The sequence below is a fragment of the Mus caroli genome, chromosome 10 (assembly GCF_900094665.2).
Source record: "Mus caroli chromosome 10, CAROLI_EIJ_v1.1, whole genome shotgun sequence".
NCBI classification, from domain to species: domain Eukaryota; kingdom Metazoa; phylum Chordata; class Mammalia; order Rodentia; family Muridae; genus Mus; species Mus caroli.
The window spans coordinates 22666359-22689669 of record NC_034579.1 but is presented as its reverse complement, the minus strand read 5'-3'; the positions used below and the strand labels follow the sequence as shown (position 1 = coordinate 22689669).

The 23311-nt window shown below is 40.3% G+C and overlaps 2 protein-coding genes across 3 annotated transcripts in view; one reads left to right on the top strand and one right to left on the bottom strand.

Moving 5' to 3' along the window:
* The window catches only part of Arhgap18 (Rho GTPase activating protein 18), a 221199-nt gene that overhangs the window by 181671 nt on the left and 16217 nt on the right, over positions 1–23311 (bottom strand). The window lies entirely within an intron of this gene.
* Positions 4925–5245, top strand: LOC110303937 (60S ribosomal protein L36a-like). Its single transcript, XM_021175182.1, has one exon. The coding sequence runs from the start codon at positions 4925–4927 to the stop codon at positions 5243–5245; it is 321 nt and encodes a 106-aa protein (XP_021030841.1).

The following is a 23311-nucleotide window of genomic DNA, read 5'->3' as shown; positions in this document are numbered from 1 at the left end:
CCTTACTAATGATGCCTTCATTTAACAATATACATTGTCATAATGTATGCAGAAAACATTAAGCTATGGTCTTATTCTAGATTAAATATTAAGAATTACTCGAGATCAAGTAATTATTTCTTCTATTTTGTGTTTTTAATGTACTCCTTGACAATTTCATACATGTATAGAATGTATTCTGGTCACACTCTCCCCCCTCCTCCACTACAATCAAATGAGTTTTCTGGTTTGTTTTTGTCATTCATTTCTAGTTTGCTGGAATGGTGAGCCTACATTTCAGTCCTTTGAAATTTATTGAAAAGAAGTCTCATGCCTCAAGTGTCAGATTCCATATACCTTCACCAAATCAGGCTTGCTAATTATGCTATTCAAAATGTCTCCATCTTTACTATTTTCCATTCCATACTTCTTATAGTGTTATTTGGAGTACTATATTAAAGTATCTCACTATATAAAAAAACACTCCTCTCCCAGTTATAGCTATACACTTGTTCATTTTGACCTAGACTTCTATAAATTTTATGTGGTCATTACTTCTAATTGCAAATTGAACAGCTGGGCTTCTGCTCTTCACTCCAGCCTCTCATGAGCTGTAAAGTGTGACTTGGACTCTCAAGACTCACAAATATCTCAGGGTCAGGGGCTCTCAAACTCAGTGTTCTGAATACCTTTTACCATCTGGTGAAATCTGAAAAGAATACGTGTGTGTGTGTGTGTGTCAGAGTTTCTCTGTGTAGTTCTGGCTGTCCTGGAACTCACTTTGTAGACCAGGCTGACCTCAAACTCAGAAATCCGTCTGCCTCTGCCTCCCGAGTTCTGGGATTAAAGGCATGCACCACCACGCCCAGCTAAAAGACTACATTCTTTTTTTTTTTTTTTTTTTTTTTTTTAATTTATTATATGTAAGTACACTGTAGCTGTCTTCAGACACCCCAGAAGAGGGCGCCAGATCTCATTANAGATCTCATTACGGATGGTTGTTAGCCACCATGTGGTTGCTGGGATTTGAACTCTGGACCTTTGGAAGAGCAGTCGGGTGCTCTTACCCACTGAGCCATCTCACCAGCCCCAAAAGACTACATTCTTAACTGAAGTGAACATGATAAAAAATGAACTCAACTCCTTTAAAATACAGTTATCAAAATATTTAAAAGATAACTGACATTATAACCTAAAGCTTTCTTTCTGTTGAACCCAAAACCAGGATACTAATGGGAGTTCTGGCCAACCTCCACAGTCTCAGTAAAGGACAATTTCTTAGGACACTTGCAACAATGGCTATGTGATATGAAAATATTTAATCTCTCTTAGTGAACAGTATGGTCTCTTTTAATACCACTGTGGTTTACTATCAACATTCTTCTAGAAGTGGCTGATTCAGTGACATATTAGTGAAAGGAAACAGGCTCCATGAATTCTATTCAGTAAGGGACATATGATCCTAGGATCATAGACTATATACTGAGAACTGTCCCTTCAAATTTTCCAATCAGAAGTCATCATTTAGAAAATACTGATGATGTTTTCACCTTGTTATTAATTCTGGTTATTCAACTCCACATCCTTCGGTTTTAAAGTCTCACCATCATAACTGACTAAACATGACAGCAAAAATAGACATGTCAAAAAAAATTGAGGGAGAGAACATGGGACGTCAACTGTACACAAAGCTCTGTAGGCAACTAATGAATGTTGAGAATGAAAGCACCAGTCTCTCCAGGAAAGAACACATACAAAAAAATTGAAAGAGAGCAAGGTAGGGGTGCACGTGAGAAGGTTTGGAGAGAGAAAGGGGAAAATTATTTATTCATAATTGTAAAACATAACAGAAGTATAAAAAAAACTTTTAAAGATAGAACCTAGTATCTTTTAAAAGAAGAAGCAATGTAGGAGTATTTTTTTAAAAATCATGTAGGAAAAATACCTACAAAAATGCTAAACACAAATTTATCTATTTTATTTTAAATAAAGTCCAGCAAGATAACAATAATCAATAGTGACAGAGAAAACAGAATGATGGGTTTGGAGCTAGATTTGACTGAGATGCACACAGGAGAGAACGGTAGTGTGCTGAGTGGCCTCTTTGTCCTGACCTCAGATGTTGAGTGCATATCATATAGGCTCCCATATGCTCATCAAGATGAGCACTTAGCACACCTGCTCTTTGTACCCCAAATCCTGCCTAACATCCAACACTGAAGGAAAAAAAGTATGGGAACAGTTAGAAGAAATCCTTTCTACAATCAGGAACTACCCTAAACACTGAATATCAAGCCATAAGCAAAGCGTGTATTAAGAAAGAAGAAAACTTAATGATACACAGCGATTATAGACTTCTGAGCAGAATAAAATACATGGCTAAAAACATTAATTGTGATGTTCTAGACATTGACATTCTCTTTTATTATGTCCTATTATATTAAATTTTAATGTCTTTATTAATATACTTCCTGAATAAACAAGCAGTTAAGTATTTATAGTAAAAAAAATTACAGAAAATTCAAATAAGCATGAAAAAATTTATAGTCCCACCACAGAGGATATTTTCTTTTTATGTTGGCAAAATAAATTATTTGCTCTGTAACTGGAATAAACCCAAGTTAATAAGGACATTTTAACCATAAATTTAACAATCCCTTCCAACATAAAAAATTCCAATTCTAATTGATTCCCTTTCTCATTAAGGAAAAAAATAAAAAAACCCAGAGGACAAGAAACAGCTAGGATATGTTTTGCTTAAAGTTTTCTACAATAAATAAAGGGAACAGGGTCTTTGTGACATTTACAGTCAGATCCAATCACATTTTAAAGCCTACTGAGTCTGCAGAGACCTGTTTGGGTTTGTGCCAGCTCAGTTTTAGTGAATAGGATTACAGATTTTGCAGGTTTTGAACATGTAAGAGCTCCACAATCTATTGAGTCTTGAAAGTCAAGCGCATGAGTAGGAGTCAGGGCCCTGGGCAGCAACTTTCCCAGGATAAGGAGGAGAGTGCTCGGTGTACATAGGAGAAGATGTAGGCCTTTTTCACTCAAGGGAAGCCAGAATCCCTGTACTACAGTGGTTCCTTAAAGATCCCACAACAGAGAACAATGCTTCTATAGAATACACACCAACTGATATCTAACTTCTAAACCCCAAGTGAGGACATCTAAACTTCTCCACCCCAAGTGAGGACATCTCAAAGCAAGGCTGTGGCTGTGGAAATATCAAGAAGTGATAGGAGCATACTTGTTCTCATCTCAAAGCTACAATCTCCCAAAGACCCAGTGAGCAAGCACAGCAAGTTCATTGACATTCCTGTTGGACATCATGGTGGCCTCACTGCCACACCATTTCTTCTGTAAGTTCCAGGAAGGCTCTTCTCTTTCCCCCAATCCAATCCTTCAGTCTCATCTCCAGCTCTACATCAGAACATCAGTGGTAGACTTCTTTGCCCCCTGTTCCCAATCTCCTGTGGATCCCACAAAAGTCCTCTCCTAACTTGTTTCTTTACTTCAGCTCCCAACTCCAGCAGGCATCCCTGACCAACCCACAGACTGCTCCAGCCAGAGGAATAAGGAATCTGCCCATGGATATTCTCTGTCTGTTCCTTTAGATCCAAACCCCACGATTCATGCCCAGTGCTATAACAGACCCTCTGGGGTGACCCGTCTTCACTCCACCCGCTCCCAAATTCCAAGGAGACAAAGTGAACAGATCCTTGTTGGACACTTCATTCGCTTCCCTTCAGACCCCTTGCCTGACCTCATCCTTAAGTGTCAGCTCACAATAACCAGACACACATTTACCTGGAACTTTCAGTGGCCTCCACTGTGAGAGAAAATGTCCTACCATGTAAGACCCAGGCATCATACTCTGCCCAGAGATGAAACAGAATCCAAAGAACAAAATACCCACCAACAAAGAAAAATCCAGAAATCAAGACTCAGTCCTATAACCATCCCAATCCCAGATGCCTAGATGCCAGCATAAAAACACAATAATAATAATAATAATAAGACAGGGCAATATATCCTCACTAGAGCCCACATACACTATCAGAGCAGCCCCTGAATGTTCCAACAAGGATGAAGCACAAGAAAAAGACTTGAAACTACCTGTATAAAGATGATAGAAGTTCTTAAAGAGGAAACTTTAAAAATCCTTTTTAAAAAAAATCCAGAAAAACAAACAGGGTGAGGAAAAATGAATAAATGCTTTAAATAAATGCAGAAAAAAACTAAAACAAACATTATAAGAAAAATGGATAGGTAGTCCACAGAAAGACCAACAGAGTCAACTAACCTGGACCCTTGTAGCTTTCAGAGACTGAACAAGCAATCAAAGAGCATACAAAGGCTGGACCTAGGCCTCCCTGCAGAAATGTAGCACATGGGCAGCTTGGTCTTCATGTGGGTCCTGAACAATTGGAATGGGGGCTATGGCAAAAGTTATTGCCTGTATGTGGAATATATTCTTTAGCTGGGCTACCTGTCTGGCCTCAGTGGGAAGAGGATACACCTAGCCTTGCAGAGACTTGATGTGCCAAGGTGGGGTTTACCCAGGGGGGCCTCACCTGCTTAGAGGAAAAGGGAAAGGGGAGTTAGGGGGAAGGAGTATGGGACAGGTGACTAGGATGGGGACAGTTACAGTGATGTAAAGTGAATAAATAAAAAAAATAAATAAGAAAATGAATAAAACTGTTCAAGACCTGAAAATAGAGAACAAATTAACCCCAAAAACACAAACTGAAGAAATTCTAGAAATGAAAATTTTGGGAATTTGAACAGAAATGATATAGGCAAGCTTCACCAACAAAACACAAGAGATAGAAGAAAGAATCTCAGGCATTGAATTTATGATACAAAAACTGGATATAATGGTCATAGAAAATGTTAAAAATAGAAAACCTGCTCTTTCCGAGCTGCTAGCGCCCCTGCGAACATGGTGAACATGCCTAAGACCCGCTGGACATTCTGCAAGAAATGTGGGAAGCACCAACCCCACAAGGTGACGCAGTACAGGAAGGGCAAGGATTCTTTGTATGCCCAGGGAAAGCGGTGTTATGACAGGAAACAGAGTGGCTATGGTGGGCAGACTAAGCCTATTTTCTGCAAAAAGGCTAAAACTACAAAGAAGATTGTGCTGAGACTGGAGTGCGTTGAGCCCAACTGCAGATCTAAGAGGATGCTGGCTATTAAGAGATGTAAGCATTTTGAATTGGGAGGCAACAAGAAGAGAAAGGGCCAAGTGATCCAGTTCTAAAAAGATTTTGTTATGAAGACAATAAAATCTTGACCTTTCAACCCCTTTGATTGCAGTTGTTCTTTTGGGAGGGAATAAATTAAAAGCTTTCAGAAATTAAAAAAAAAAAAAAGAAAACTTCTAATACAAAATATGCAGGAAATCTGGGGAATCATGAAAAGATCAAGCCTAGAAATAATAGGAATAGGATAAGTAGCATGCCCTTAAGAAGAATCATATAAGAATAGTAGCCAAAGGCCCAGAAAATATTTTCAACAAAATTATAATAGACTTTCCTTACCTAAAGAAGAACATTGTCTACAAACATACAGGAAGCTACAAAACACCAAGTAGATTGGACCAGAAAAGAAATCCCCTTTATTACATAATAATCAGAACACTAAAATATTTAGAACAAAGACACAATATTAAAAACTGCAAGGGAAAAAAACAAAGTAACACATAAAGGAAGACATATTAGAATCACACCCACTTCTAATGAAGATTCTAGAAGCCAGAAGGATCTGGAAAGATATGCTGCAGACTCTAAGAGACCACAGATATCAGCCCAGACTACTATAAATAGCAAAGCTTTCAATCACCAAAGATGGAGAAAAGAATTCCATGATAAAGCCAAATTTAAACAGTCTCTATATAAACTCAGTGCTATAAAAGCTGCTAGAAAGAAAACTGATGTTAACTACACTCATGAAAACACAGATAATTATTTCAGAGCAGAAAAATAAAAAAGTTCACACACACACACACACACACACACACCCCACCACCACCACCACCACCACCACCTACTCTACTCCTACTATGTAGGACAATCCATCTTTCTGCTGCATCAAAAAACACACCTCAATATCAAGAATAGACTCAGAGTAAAGGGTTAAAAAAAAAGATTTTTTTCCCCCCCAAGGAACTGAACCTAAGAAGTAAGCTGATATAGCCATCTTAATATCTAACAAAATAGACTTCAAACTAAAACTAATCAAAAGAAACAGTACATACACAAAGTAAAAGTCCATAAAGATGACATTTCAACTTTTTGATGTGTTTACTTTTATTTTTATTTATTAGATTTTTTATTTACATTTCAAATGTTATCCCCTTTCCTGGTTTCTGTTCTGAAAACCCCTATCCCCTCTGCCCTCCCCCTGCTCACCAACCCACCCACTCCTAATTTCTGGCCCTGGCATTCCCCTACACTGGGGCATAGATTCTTCACAGGACTAAGGGCCTCTCCTCCCATTGATGATCACAAGGCTATCCTCTGCTATATGTGCAGCTGGAGCCATGGGTCCAAATGGAGATTTGTACCCTTTGGTTGGTGATTTAGTCACTGGGAGCTCTGGGGATACAGGTTGGTTCATATTGTTCCTCCTATGGAGCTACAAACCCCTTCAACTCCTTAGGTCCTATCTCTAGTTCCTCCATTGGTGACCCAGTGCTCAGGGCAATGGTTGGCTGAGTATCCACCTCTGTATTTGTCAGGCACTGATAAAGCTATATCAGGCTCCTGTCAGCAAGCACTAGTTGACATTCACAATAATGTCTGGTTTTGGTGACTGTATAGGTGATGGATCCCCAGGTGGGGCAGTCTCTGGATGGCCTTTCCTTCAGTCTCTGCTCCATACTTCGTCTCTGTAATTCCTTCCCATAGGTATTTTGTTCCCACTTCTAAGAAGGACCAAAGCATCCACACTTTGGTCTTCCTTCTTCTTTAGCTTCATGTGGTCTGTGAACTATATGTTAGGTATTCTGAGCTTCTGGGCTAATATCCACTTATCAGTGAGTGCATACCATGTGTGTTCTTTTGTAATTGAGTTACCTCACTCAGGATGCTATTTTCTAGTTCCATCCATTTGCCTAAGAATTTCATAAATTCATTGTTTTTAATAGCTGAGTAGTACTTCATTGTGTAAATGTACCACATTTTCTGTATCCATGCATCTGTAGGGACATCTGGCTTCTTTCTAGCTTCCGGCTATTATAAATAAGGCTGCTATGAGCATAGAGGAGCATATTTCCTTATTACATGTTGGAGCATCTTCTGGGTATATGCCCAGGAGTGGTATTGTTGGGTCCTCAGGTAGTACTATGTCCAATTTTCTGAGGAACTGCCAAACTGATTTCCAGAGTGGTTGTACCAGCTTGCAATCCCACCAGCAATGGAGGAATGCTCCTCTTTCTCCACATTCTCGCCAGACATTTCAACTCTTAACATCTATGCGCCAAATACAAGGACACCCATGTTTATAGGTTATATCACATAGTGCCCCTCACATTTAATACCATACTCTCACCAATGGACATGTCATCCACACAAAAACTAAACAAGAGATATGCTGGAGCTAACATATTTACAGAACATTTCACCCAAACACAAAAAGATATACCTTCTTCTAAACTGCATGAAACTTTCTCCTAAATTGTCCACACTTTCAAACACAAAGTCTTAATAGTTAAAAAAATTGAAATAACTCTCTGCATCTTATCAGAGCATCGTAGTTTGAAGCTGGGTATCAACAAATAAACAACAGAAAGTCTACAAACTCATGGAAAGTGAACAATGCTTTGCAGAATGAAAAATGGATCAAGACAGAAATAAAGAAAATAAGACTTTCTAGAATTGGTCAAAACGAATACACAACATATCTCAACTTATGGGACACAATGGAAGCAGTTCTAAGGGGCAAGTTCATAGCATTCAGTGCCTACATTAAAAACAAAAGAAAACAAAAACAACCACCATCACCAAAATTCTAAAGAGCTCTCAAACAACAAACTTAACTTGCATACCTGAAAGCTCTAGAACAAAAATAACCATGCCCAAGAGTAATAAATGGCAAGAAATAAACTCAAAGCTGAAATCAATAGACCAGAAAAAAAGAGAAAAGAATATAAAGAATCAATGAAACAGAGATAATTCTTTGATAAAATAAAAAACAAACAAACAAACAAACCTGTATCCAATGTAACCAAAAGGCAGAAACTAACAAAACTAGAAACAAACAGGGAGACATAACAGATAATGAGGAAATCCAGAGAATCATAAGTACATACTTTAAAAGCATGTACTCCCACAAATTGGAAAATTTAAAACAAAGGGATAATATTCTCAATAGTCACCACATACCAAAGTTAAATAAAAATAAGATGAACAATTTGATATATAACCCATGGTGAAATAGAAGCAGCCATTAAAACCCTCCAAACAATGACAATAATACAATCTGTCCTGCCTGCAACATATGCTAGGGCAATGGAGGCACAGACCTTGTGGGAGTAGCCAATCAATGTCTGATTTAACACCCATGTCCTGAAATGGAAGCCACACTCAACACTGCTTAAGTGACCAAGAACCAAAGACTAGATAGCCCAGAAACTAGGGTCAAAAACCAAGCCAAATCAAACCAAAACATAAACAAACAAAAATGTAAACAAAACTTTTTTGCTATACTCATAGATCAGGGCTTTATTTAGCCACCACTGGAGAAACTTCCTCCTGTAACAGATGGCAACAGATGCAGAGCCAGACACTACCAAAAGAGCATGTCGTTGGAACACACAGCTCTAAGTGGGATGTCTCCATCAAATCCTTCCCTCCAGAACTCAAAGAACCACAAGGAAGAGGAAGTGAAATGAGTCAAAGAGCCAGAGAAGACAGAGGACACCCTAGGTGAACATGGGCCTCTGAATCAGTGGAGGGAGGCTCATGTGAACTCAGACTAAGCTGCAAACACAAAGTCTACATGGTTCTGTACCAAGTCTTCTGCATGTATGTTGTAGCTTTCAGTTCAATATCTTTATGGGAGCTGGGCAGTGGTGACGCACACCTTTAATCCCAGCACTTGGGAGCAGCAGAGGCAGGCAGATTTCTGAGTTCGAGGCGAGCCTCGCCTACAGAGTGAGTTCTAGGACAGTCAGGGCTACATAGAGAAACTCTGTCTTGGAAAAAAATAAACAAATCTTTATTGGAGTCCTGAATATGAATATGAATATGAACGAGTGGGTCTCTGAATCTTGTGCCTGCTCTTGTGGCTCTTTTCCTTCTGTTGGGTAGCCTTGTCCAGCCTTGATGATATTTACTTTATCTTATTATGTTTGGTTGTTATCTCTTGGAAGCCAGATCTTTTCTAAAGAGAGAAAGAGGAAGGGGATCTAAATGGGAGGGGAGGGGAAGGGAGGGGAGGCTAGGAAGAACTGGGGTGAGTAAAGAGAGGCGAAATACATAAACAAGATATATTGGATGAGAAAAGAGTCTATTTTCCTTTAATTTTTAAATTACTTATTTATGAGTACATGTGTAGATCTTTGAATATGCTCATGTGCCTGAGGTTAAGAGCTGGAGTTACAAGCAGTTGTGATTTGCCTGGTATGGATGCTGGGAATTGCATGTTCTTAACCACTGAGCCAAGAATCTATTTTCCTTTTTAAAGAAAGTATTTAATGTGGGGCTCACCCTTTCAGAGAGTTAGACTCCATGACTAGCATGGGGAGCATGGCAGTCGGCATGCTGTTATAGACACAGGGCTAAAGCAGTAGCTGAGAGCTTACATCTTGATCTGTAAATGTAACTTTTATTCTGTTGTAATTGTCTTCTCCAAGGCTGACTGACATTCTCTGCTAACCGAGGCCTAGTACAGGAAGCTTCTAACCTGCATCCAATTATGTCTAGGCCTAGAATGTTCTCAGCCTATTAGACTTACTGTCGACTAAGCTTGCCCTTTCTTGTTCTTTCTGAACTCTGGCTGGCTGGTTCAATTCAGCTATTTTGGTTCAAATTCCACTCCAAGCAGACTGATCCCATCTGACTTCTCTTTCTGCTCTGGCTGAATTTCTCTGCTTGGCTTCAAACTAACTCAGTCCATCTGTTTTAATCTTCTGGATCCTTCTCATTTTCTGGTTTATTCTGTTTTTACCTGTGTATAACTTGTTCTTTCTTCAACCTGTCTTTGTACAACTGTCCCAGTAAAACTGCCTCCCCCTACTCCTGCACTGTTCTCTCTTAAGTAGCCTCTCTTTCCTCTCTTTTCTTATGAGAGTTAGGCATAATCTCATCTGTCAAATCTTTCTCTGATATGCCACTTTGTCTGCCACTCAATTGGACATCAATTTTCAACATGGGTGCTTCTTTCTACAAACTAAATTTACCTTCATTGTTTGGGCTTAAAGACATGAACTAAGGACATGTCTGTATTCCATCCAGCCAGAGGGATTAAAAGTGCTAAGGGCTGAACCACACCACAACTAGAAACAGGTGTTTTTCAGTAATAACACAATCTCAGGGTTCACAGTGTGATCAGATATCCTGCAAGAAACTTAGAATACTTTATAAAGAATTCTCAACGAATTAATCAAAGAATTTTAAAGTTAGAGAAGAATTGAGTAAAGTTTCACAGTCAGAGATGTTTTCATGGTATCCTATAAAAGCTGGAAAGTGAGGAGGTTCCACATCTAGGATTGCAAATCTTCAAAACAACAGAAGATGAGAATAGGAGATGGAGTTACAAGCAGTTGTGAGCTGCCTGAGTGCTGAGAACTGAACTTGGGTCCTCTGCAAAAGCAATACATGTTCTTAATGACTAAGCTATCTCTCCAGCCATAAGAATCTATTTTCAATTTTAAAAAGTGGGGGCAGGGGTTCCACACGACTTTAATTCCAGCACTAAGGAGGCAGAGGCAGGCAGATTTCTGAGTCCAAGGGCAGCCTAGTCTACAAAGTGAGTTCCAGGCCAGCCAGGGCTGTACACAGAGAAACTCTGTCTCAGGGGGTCTGGGAAAAGTTTCAGCAAATCCCACAATGCTGTACCCAGGAGGCTTAGGAGATCCTTTCTTTATTCTTACACTGGATATTTCAATTTTCTTCATTATAGACATTTCTATAATTAACTATCTTCTAATATAATTCCCTATCCAAGTCAAAATCTAAGATCTCTGAACAGTAAGACTTTTGCTGTGGCAAATGGATGGACCTTGAAAATATCATCCTGAGGCAACTCAGTCACAAAAGAACACACATGGTATGTACTCACTGATAAGTGGATATTAGCCCCCAAAATTTGGAATACCCAAGATTCAATTCACAGACCATATGAAGTCTAAGAAGGAAGACCAAAGTATGGATGCTTCAGTGCTTCTTAGAAGGGTGAACAAAATACTCACAGGAGGAAATATGGAGATAAAGTGTGGAGCAGAGACAGAAGGAAAGGTCATCCAAAGATGACCACGTGGGGGATCCATTCCAAATACAGCCACCATACCCGGATGCTATTGTGGATGCCAGAAGTGCTTGCTGATGGAAACCTGATATGGCTGTCTCCTGAGAGGCTCTGCCAGTGCCTGACAGATAGAGTTGGATACTCGAAGGCAAACATTGGACTGGAGGGGGGTGGTCCTTGATGGAGGAGTTGTAGAAGGAACTGAAGGAGCTGAGGGGGTTGCAGGCCCATGGAGGGAGTAACAGTGTCAACAGGCCAGACCGCCTGGAGTTCCCAGGAAATGGACCATGAATCAAAGAATACACATGGAGGGACACATGGCACTTGTGTCCCATGTCACATATATGACAGAGGATGGCTTTGTTGGACATCAGTGGGAGAAGCCCTTGGGCCTGAGGGTATTCGATGCCCCAATGTATGGGAATGCCAGAGCGGGAGGCTGGGAGTGGGCGGGTGGGTCAGGGAGCACCCTCATAGAGGCAGGGGGTAGGGGGATGGAAAAGGGGGTTTCTGAAGGGGAGATCTGGAAAGGGGAAAACATTTGAAATGTAAGTAAAGAAAATATCAAAAAAAAAGACTTTTGCTGTTTTATCTCTTTCTAAAGTATATTGATGGGTGACTCTTAAGTGTGGGTTAAATGAATGAATAACTGGTAAATTACATCTAGTGTAAGTTCTATTTAGAGAAGAGAATCAAAATGAAAACAACAGAGACTGAGTCTATATAGCCTAGTGATTGAGCCTGTTTAGCATGGGGTAGGACATAGGTTCAAATCTCCAGCGTTGAGGCAGGAGCAGAACAAATTCAGGGTTCACTTTCTTATTTCATCAACCAGTGGACAATGTTTGAAGACTTTCATTGACAGGAGGTAGCAGCTGGGAAGGGGAGGGAAGGGGAGGTCAAGGAGGTCCTATCTCAAGCTCCTTGGTGTTAGGATTACAGGTGTGCACCATAATTGCCAGCAATGGGGAGTTATTATTAGGAGAATATTTCTCAGCGACTCTAGATCTCCCCAACTGTATTCAATAGGGGGAGTAGAGGAGGGGGTGGTGAAAGTGTATGATCAATAGACATTGTATAAATGTATGAAACTCGAAAACAATGAAACTCGCAAACAACAAAGATATTAATAACAAAACAGGTGCTAGAAAAGTAGCTTACATGCCACTGAATCTAGGTCGAAAAACAGTTAAAATGATCAATTTTGTGGTTAATAGTTCATCACAATAAACAGCCAACACGTATATATCTGAGTATTACAAGAAAGAGAAACCGAATAACATTAATACCGGAAATTATCTGAAATACACTGAGTACGTCAACAATTTTGTTTTTGAGATAGGATCCTATAGAACCTGGATAGACCTTATACTAGGCTGTTGAGAACAACCTTGAATGTTTGTTCCTCTTACTTGTATGTCCCAACTGGCAGGTTTAGAGGTGTCACTACCCACAGTCAGACCAACAGTTTATAATTGTGTTGATGAAATTGAAACAGAGTCAAGGACAAAAGCAAAGCCATTGAAAAGAGCAATAGAAGCAAAGATACACAATTTTGTTATGAAATTAAAACAGGCCCTTAATTAGAGAAAGTAAGAGCAGAGTTTTTGTAAATGACATTCCCATTAGTGCCACTTTTATTGCAAGAGATGGGTTTATAGCTCACAGTTGGTCATCCAGTTAGTTAACTTGTCTCACAGTAGAATATATTCAAATGTCATAAAAATGTTTATGAAAGACGTCACTTAAATGTGGCTCAAAGGCTCTTCCAGAAGATATCTCGCAGTGTGACAGCTGAGACACAGTTGTACAGGAGTTGAGTGTTCTAGAAGAAATGAACTGTTTGCCAACAACCCCGTAGCTCTAGCATTTGTGAAGTAGGTCAAAACAGAGTGCTACACCTACACTTGACCTGTCATCCACACAGTGAACAGGGACACAGACCCAACACACTTTGGTTTACATCATGGTTTGTCATTGTGTTCTTTAAAATATTTTTCAAAAATGGGTCAGCTACAACTTCCCAGAATTTCTTTCTGAGCTAGGCAACATGTAACTAAGAGACCATGATCAGTGGGGAAAAGTATAGTTAGAGATGGTAACAGGCACACTCCTGTCTTTCTGGCAAATGTGTCTATATATTTTAGGCCAGCCTGAGCTACATAGTGAGAACTGGCTGACAATGCCCTCCCCTCTGCAAACAAAACAAACAAAAACAAAAACCCAACAGTAACAACAACTCCAAGAAGAAAACAACTAGTCATAGAAGAAGGGTCACCTCGCAATAGGAAAGGTGCTTTCTGGGAGACACAGATGTCTCCCAGACTAAGAACTTTTTAAGAAAAGCAATGATTCTGGAATTTATTGTTTAACTTTATAGCTGTTACCTTTTCTTAATCAAATGCAAATAAAGGAAGGAAGACAAGAAAGAAAAGAAAGATGGAAAGAAGGAAGGAAGGAAAAAATAATAGTTTCATGGTTTGGTAGGAGATTAGTTTAATAACTGTCATCTTGTTATGGAAATTAAGCCTTTTTATATTTTTTAAAATATGCTATTACTAGAGCATCCTCCCCACAAAGTTAATACTGGAAAGCTAATCACCAAATTCTTATATCAATGATATTTGTAAGTCAGTCTTATGAGAGATAATTGGGATTGGATAAGGTCATAAAGGTAGAGCCCCTCGACACCATTGGTCACTTCAGATGAGGAAGGACAGAAGAGGTGTCATTGCTCAAGCCAACTGAGCACCCTACTCTGCCATGATGGGAAGCACTATGATACCCAGTGGGAGACAGATGTCAGCAGATGGCTGCTCCCATGCTCTTTGGACCATCCATCCTTTAGAACCATGAGCTAAATAAACTTCTGCTTTTTTTACAAAATAAATCATCCACCCTCAGGTATTTGGCAATAGCAACAGAAAATACACACACTGCAATCTGTTCATGGCTACACTAAAGTAATGAATTTATTTCTCTACTACGTGGTTAAGTCAGATAACCCAGAGCAAAAACAGTAGCACAATAGTTTGCATATAATTATTATGACCAATCCAATGTCAGCTTCTCCCTGTCTGCTCCCCACTGGGCAGACGATGAACCACTGCACTCCACAGACACTAACTGGACTCCCACTACTTCTCACTTGTTCGTTTCCAATTTCTTTTAAAGTCTTGGCCACATAGGTATATTTGTAGAAATATAACCAGCTAGCCCTGACACATAGATGTGGGTGTCTTAGGGTTTCAAGGCTGTGAAGAGACATCACAACCAAGGCACCTCTTACAAAGGACAACATTTAATTGGGGCTGGCTTACAGTTTCAGAGGTTTAGTCCATTATCATCATGGCAGGAAGCATGACAGCATTCAGCAGACATTGTGCTGGAAAAGGAGCTGTGAGTTCTACATCTTGATCTGAAGGCAGCCAGGAGGTGCCTGTGTTCCACAGGCAGCCAGGTGAAGGCTCTGTAATTCCACACTGGGTGGAGCAGAAGCATAGGAGACCTCAAATTCCACCCCCATAGTGCCACACCTACTCCATCAAGGCCACACCTTCTAACAGCACCATTCTCTGTGAGCCAATTCACACATATGAGTCTATGGGGGCCAAACCTATTGAAACCACTACAGTTAGTAAGAAACCTCTTTGCCCCTGGGAAGCTATGCCTGAATTTCTGACTCATCTTTTGATTAAGGTGGAATTGACACTATTTGACAGCATTGTGGTCTGACCCTACTCTTCACAATATTGACAACAGTCCTTACCCCTGACTTTGGATACTCCAGATTCATATCAACCTGGCCAAAGTCCAGATGCTGACATGCTACATCCATGACAATTCCTAGTCTAAACAATCCACATAAACTAGAGTATAAAGTTAAGATGCAATGGCAATTGATTTCAAGAGGTAGGAAGAGACACTTCTGGAGAGCTGAGGTCACGTATGAGGGCCGTGATTCAAGAGAAGAACTACACAAAATGCATCCTATTAGCCACCCATGAAATAGGGGAGAGAGTCTTCAGAAGGACATCACATCAGATAAGGCTTACCATAAGCACGAGGAAGGAGAAACTAGGAGTGGATCCCAAACATCTTAGGAGGGATAGTGTGTTTAGAGCTAGGAGAGGAAGCTTCATTGCTCTCAACAAATCCTTTGGTTTTCTTTAAATAACTCCAAGTTTGAAGAATCTATAGACAATACCAAGCTACTAATGGTGAGAGGTACAGAATACCATGTATCACCTTTACCATTTGAGGAAAAGGCAAAGGACAGTACGTATACAAGTGCAGAGACCTCTGACATGGGTGGCGTGTGAGAACTGGGCTGCTGGATGTCTCCTCTCATCCTTCCATTTGCATCTTTACCAAGAGTGAGCCAGCTATTCAGACTCCTTAAGCTTATTATTCTAAATGGGGAGATTATACAATATTATATAATCACACTGATAGAATTCGAGTTTTAAAAAACTGTTTCTGAGAAAGCTGAGAGCCACGAGGGCCCTTCAGAAAGGCAGGGTGCCAAAAAAATCTCCGTAGCATGTGTGGTGGTTTGAATGAAAATGGCCCCTACAGACCCTTAGGGAGTGGCACTGTTAGAAGGTGTGGCCTTATTGGCGTAGGTGTGGCCTATGTTGGAGGAAGTGTGTTCCAGGGAGGCTGGCTTTGAGAAGATGTAGAAGGTGTAGAACTCTCAGCATCTCTTCAGCACCATGTCTGCCTATCCGCCATGCTTTCTGCAACTCCAATAATAGACCTGTCCTCCAAACTGTAAGCCAGCCCCAATTAAATGTTTTTCTTTACAAGAGTTGCCACTGTCACAATATCTCTTCACAACATTAAAACCCTAGATAAGACAACAAGATAAAAGTTTGACACACAGTGAGCAGGAAATGATAAAAATCAAGAATTCAACAATATGCCAGAAGGTTTTAAGCTCTAGCACATTTTTCTTTCCAGAACAATACACGTCAAGCTTGTTTAGGTGCACGATTTTGTGTACTGTATGAATCTATAGAAAGATTTTTTGGGAGACATATACTGTAGGGCAGTAGGCTGTGCACAGACAGCCTGGTCCCCCGTCAGTTGAACAAAGGTCTGGAACCCCATTGACCCGATGGGTGGTGACTTCCACCTGCATGGGACAGCAGGTGTTGGGCCTTGCCTCCTGGGTCCCTAGCTCCTGACATAGATACAACCACCCACAGGGCCCCTGTAGAGAGGTATGTTGCCACCAGTCACATAGGAGGAGTACCAAGCCCTCCCACATACAAATAAGGTTTCACCAAAGCTCTCAGACCAAACCAATGAGAAGTACCTGTTGTCAAACCCTTACCCACCCCCCAAACTGTATATAAGAATCCTATCCGGAAGGATTAAAAGTGTTCGAGAACTACTCTTTCACTTGAACCTTCTGTCCAAATTGCTGTTAACACTTGGAAAGAGGTCTGCTCTCCCAATACGTCACCTGAAGCTCCACCGCACTCCTCACTGGCTAGTGGGTCTTTAGTTGGCCCAGCCCGACTGGACTCAGTTCAGGACTGCGAGGAGTAGCAGAGTAACCTGGAGGGCATGGCAGAGATGGAGCCAACTGCAGCAGCAGAAGCACGGAAGTGACCTCCCCTTCCGGCCCACACTCACTTCCCTCCGCTGGAACTCTTGAACCAGGCAGGGCCAGAGATCTCCGTGGAAAGCCTCTGGTATACAGGCCCACAGTACAAGGCAACCCAGAATCCCAGACCAACGCGACACCATACATAGCACAGAGAATCAAGAAAGGATGAGCATTGAGACATTGCCAAGCTGGGGACTGGAGCAATGGTTCAGTGAGACAGGAAATGCTTACTCTGCAAGCATAAAGACCTGAATTCTAATCTCCAGCAACTAAATTAAAAAGCAAGTCATGATTGCTATACCTGGGACCGTAGCATTATGGGGCAGAGATGGGTAGATGTTGAGAGTTTCCTTATCATCCAGCCCAGCTCAAAATGGTTAAGCTTCTAGCTTGGTGAGAGACCCTTTCTCAAGGCAATAAGATAAATAATAGAAGAAGGCGCCAGATATCTTGCTCTAGCCTCTGCATATATACACAAGGATGTGTGCAATTGTATGCACCAGTGTGTGTGCAGACCACTCCACTCACCTACATGCAACACACACACACAGAACAATTTTCATTATTTTTGATGAACATTTTACTCAGCCACACATTTTCACTAACCACATAAAGAAGAAAAAAAGAAAAAAATGGCCAAGAGGTTCATTTAGAGAGGGGGAAAAACAAAACAAAACAAAAAAACAATCAATGCCTAATCCAGAAAGACTGAGGCAGGAGGATCACAGTGAGTTTCAGTCTACTCTGGCCACTCTCTGTTGTCTCACAAATTCCTGGCTACCCTGGGCTATGTATTGAGACCTTGCCACAAAACAGAAAGCAAAGTCAATTTCTACACATTTCAGGAAAATTACTTTTGATCCTCATTGACAGAGCACTCCACAAAGCCTAATGACTTTTGAGACCTACCCCTGCCACTCAACTTCCAGAATCTAGGCCAAAAATATCAGTCGTTGGTAGTCTTGAGGCTTCTGCCCCTGCCAGCACAGCTCTTAATGTTTTGCTTCTAGTCAAACTTTACCTGAAGTATTTTACATGTTTATTGTTTATCCATGTGTGCATTTGTGTGTCCATACTGCATCATGCATGTGGAGCGCTGAGGACAACTTGCAGCAGTCAGTTCTTTCCTTCCACCATGTGGGATCTGGGGCTTAAGGTAAAACCATTGGACATGCTGTTGGAGTCTTTACCCAATGAGCTACCTTGACAGCCCTACCCACAGTATTTTAATAGAAAGTTCGGTTTGTTTCCTGATATCAATGATCCATAGATCCATTTATCATTCCCACATAGCTGGCCTTCCAGTCAATTTTTTAATATTTGACCCCAGGCTGGTTCTTCAGCCAGGTTGCTGGTTATCATCTAATAGAGCCAGAACCATCTCTTGGCTTCCCAACACCAGAATGGAGACTATTTACTGTCTGTTGGCTGTAATGGATGAGTGGACTTACTAAGCACAAGAATGTATTTAAGGGGAAGTATCCTAAGGGTTTCTTACTGTTGTACTTTTAAAAGTTTACCTAAAAAGAAAAAAGATGCAATGGAAAAGAAGTATGGGGGAAAAATTCTAGCTTTAGTACAATGTAAATGACTAGCTTAGCAAGACCTGGGTGCAGAGTTGAGAATTGATCTTTTCAGTATATCATAGCAATCCTTCTGAGAGCTTAATACTTCCCCCTTTCCAGTAAGCCTTATACATCAGTAGAGCTTAAACAAACAAAACAAACAAGCCCCAGTCTATTCTTCCCTATTAGTTGAATTATTTATGAGAGAAGCTAGAATAGCACTACTTCCATACTTGGCATTTACTATGCATTAGGCACTACTGTACCTAAAATTTAGCTTGCAAAAAAAGGAAGGTATAAACTCACTGGAGTTGTGTATGTTCATACGGGAAATAGTAAAACTTGTAGACACTTGTAGAGGTTTATAGATTCCAGACAAGAACAGACGTAACGTGCCGAAGGACACAACACAGGACAGGGTGTGTGGCCTCAGGGCTCTGCATCTGCTATTAGCTCTAGTAGTCAAAGTCTTAGAAAGAGATTTAATTTACTAAAAGAAGATAAAAGCCAGGGGTGGTGGCACTGGGAAGGCAGAGGCGGGAGGATCTCTAGGAAGAAAGAGGCCAGCTTGGTTCGGTGTGTTTCAGATCAGGCAAGGGTACATAGTAAGACTGTGACTCAAACTTCTCAGAGAGATGGGGAGGGCAGGAGGATGGAAAGGAGGGAGGGAAGGAGGGTGGGTGGCTTGGTTGGATGAATTAATGACCCTTACTGATCTGCAGCCACCTCGTTTAAGACACCAGTGCAGAAGAAGCCAGTCTATACAGAAATAATTTCAATTGAAGAAGATTAAGTTTACATTTTAGGAGTCCTTGAATATGACCCAGAATTGGTTTGCTCTATATTTCTGAGAAAAGGAGTAAAGACAGGAAATTCTAGAGCCACTACAAACTGGCAGCAATTTTCCTGGTCTACTGCAAAACCGTGCACATACAGTCTGAGTTAACAGAGCCACCACGGGGCAGAAGACATTCCCAGTGAGACACTGGCATTCACTAGACTGAACAGTCAGTTTACTGAAGGGCTCCTGGCAGCAGAGATGGCCGAGCACTGCAGTGACATGGTTTTAGACTTAGGCAAGAGTTTTCACAGATACTGATCTAACCTGTTGCTCTCACTGGCCCTTCTTAGCTGTCTTAATACACTGGCTTTATTTTCAGCTCCCCAACAAACGCACACTACATTCAACTGGATCACTAATTTGTATAACCATCATTCCTGTCTTTAGCATTAAATGTGAAAGTATATATAATCAGATCATCCCAAAATGCATTTTTTTTTATTTTAGGGAAAAATACAGTTAATTCTATACATCTTTTCTCTTGAAAGTAATAGATCAGTCAGATGTTGTAAATTCTACAGTGTATAAAACTGATTTTATAACTCAGGTCAGAAGTAGAAGGTAAAAAAGAAAATAAATGAGGGACAATATCAGCTCATTTGATTGGCAGGATGTAATTATCTGCCTTCTGTTTTTCTCTTCTGCCAATCAGTGACTATAAAAAGAAAGTGATACAGTGTGGCAGGATTCTTAACAGTGGCATCAAGTCTGACCACCTGGATTGCAAACCTGGGATCCATGTGCTGGGGGAAAAGAAAAAAAGAGGGTTGATTCTCAAAACTTGTCCTTTGACCTTCCACATGGAGCATAGACATGCATGTAACCACACACACATACAAAAAAAATTTACTCAAAAGAACTGATTTAAGACAAAAAGAAAACTGTCTACTGAATCATATCAGAACTCTCAGCTGTTGATTGCTTGCTTGCTCTTTCTGTCTTTCCTTCTTTCATCCCCCTCTCTCTCTTCCTTTTCTTTCTTCCCTCACCCCCCCTTCCTTCTTTCGTGTGCAGAGAGCCCTGATTCTGTGCTCCTGAGGGGGAGGGGCAGCAGACAAAAGAGCATTAGTCACCTGCAATTAATTACTCATGCAGTTTTCTAAGCCACGATCCTCTTTCGTTTTGAGCTTTTTATCTGAGTATCTCTAAGAACTTTTGAGTTATTAATTATAGAATGATCTTCATATAATTTTTAGCTTTGATTAAAAATCTTTGTTCTCCCCTTTTGGTTACTGTGCTCAGGTGTGGGGCCTCCCTTAAGTTACTGTAATGGTATCTGAAGAACTTCCTCAGACAACATCGACAGGGAGCTAGGAATGTCTGTTACCGTGCGATGTTCTAGCTGGAGACTTGAAGAAGGCATTTCCCTCCTTGGATTTGTTTTGTGTAATATTTGTTCCCCACTGGGAATCAGAATAATGAACAAAGGATCATATTACAATCAATGGTGTACAGTTTTGGAGATGGGAAATAAACTGCTTGACCTTAAACACCTGAAAAACCTACTTTAGGGGCTGGAGAGATGGGGCAACAGTTAAGAACTCTGGTTTCTCTTCCAGAGGATCCAGGTCTAATCCCCAACACCTACATGGTAGCTTAGAGCCATCTGAAACTCCAGTTACAAGGAATCTGAAGCCCTCTTTTGGTCTCCATGGGTACCACACACACATGTGATAGACCAACATACGTGCAAACAAAATATCCATAAAGTAAGAGATAAAGAAAATTTAATTTTTTGAAAAGTCTTCTTGACAAACATTAGTACTTGGGTTCTAACTATTTCTTATCTGTAGAAGAAAAGGTCAAACTGCTTCTTTTATTTTTCATTTACATTGATTTTTTAAAATTCTTTGATAATTTCACACACTATAAGATGTACTTAGATCATATCTACCCTCCACTCTCTCCCTTCCAATTCCTCGAAGAATCTTTGCCATCACTCTCCCAACTTGATGCTGTCTTCTCCCCTCCCTCTCTCTTCATCTGGGTCTAGTCCGTGCTGCTCATGGATGGGGAATGGCATACACTGGAGAACAGACAACCTACCATGGACCACAGTGCTGAAGAAAACTGGCCCTCCCTCCACAGGGGTCATCAACTGTCAATTGAAGCTTTAGGTTACAAAAACCAAAACAAAACAAAAAAAATAAAAACAAAACCTTTGTCTCATAGTTGGTCAGGGGGCCCCAGAGATGCTTCAACATTTTTGAAGTGATCTCTTTTTCTAGGGTCACTGGGGTATGGAGGGAGAGACAAAGGAACAGAGAGGTGAGACAACAGCTGAAGAATATGTTAATTCGAATGTGTGATTATCACTCGTCTCTACAAGATGGCATGGATGTACTCCCATGTCTCAGGCCTTAAATTAGAGCTGGCACCATCACTTGACAACCACCTGAACCTGGGCTGACTGCAGGATGTCCTTAGGCCATCAGTAGATAGATGATAGATAGATAGATAGATAGATAGATAGATAGATAGATAGATAGATAGATGAATGGATGGATGATAGATTAGATATTCAAGCCCCCTTCATCATAGAACTGAGAGGAGTTAAGTGAGAGAAGCCAAACAGCATCAAATAGTAGTCAGTTAGCATGTGATAGGTAAAGTCTCAAATCTTGCTTTGAAACTATTGGCTCACCCTTACTTTGAGTTTTATGGCTTCCCTGTGCAGCTGTGATTCTGAAAGACAACTCTTCCCATAGTTCCTTCCTGACGCCATCGTTCTTCTACACTAGAAAGCTCTTAAAGCTACACTAGAAACTGCAGATCTGGCTTATTAAAGGACAGAGCTCAGACTGATCCTTCTAACCTTAACGGCCATTCTTTCTATGGTATACCATATGAGACATATGGTATATGAAGCAAAATTATATGGGTCTGGTCAAATTAAGGCATCAAACAGAAACACTCAGTCCTTAACTCAGCTACACAATAGTCTTCCTTAGCCTTTAGCTTTTTGTTTTCTACTTTTTATCTTTTCACTCCACTTGCTTCCCTAGAGTCTAAGTCTCAAAAGAGGCAAGGACGATAGAGTAAAGAAATTAAAATTATATGACAACAAGGTGGTTCAGAGAGGAGAGGGGTTTGCCACCAAGCCTGAAGGCCTGAGTTTGATTCCCAGCTTCTATGTGTTGGATAAAGAGAACCAACTTCGAGTTGTCCTCTGAGGTTTTACACTTGTGCCCTGACACTTGCATGCCTCCGATCCCACACACAAATGATTACATAATAACTATAAGAGAATGTTTAAAATTAAAATTATATGTAATAGTTGATATAAAAATAAATCGCCACAATCGGCCAGTTTCACAGCCTAGAAACAAAGCCTCCTATTTTTTTTTTTGTTTGTTTCATCTCTGCACATGGAGTTTGGGAGAATTTTGACTCTACTTTTTGTGTAATGTCAGAAGTCTATATTACTGATAATAAATATATTGTCATCCAAAATAGCATAGAAATTCATTTTGTAGAGCTCACAGGACTCTTATTTTTTTCATACATTCAATTTACTATAATTTTGCTACAGCTATGGCCAGAGTTATTGAATAGGCATGATGCCAGGAGCTCTCTTTTTTTTGGCTAATCTTCAGAAAAAAGAAAAAAAGAAAAAAAAAGAGAAAGAAAGAATTGGCTATTTTCTCAAATTTATCAAAGTTCCATTCCAAATTGGAAATAAAACACAGTTTCATATTGGAGAAATAGAAGGTCAGATGTTTCTGACATTGGTTATTAGTCTGAATTCAACGAGACACATAGAAAATAAATTCTACAGCTGTTTGAAAGGAGGGTTGCATGTGGTTTATAAATTTCACTGTCTCTTTTGTTCTC

Bases quoted from the DNA above. Each gene is read 5' to 3' on its own strand.
- LOC110303937 (XM_021175182.1), top strand. From the start codon at position 4,925: ATGGTGAACATGCCTAAGACCCGCTGGACATTCTGCAAGAAATGTGGG.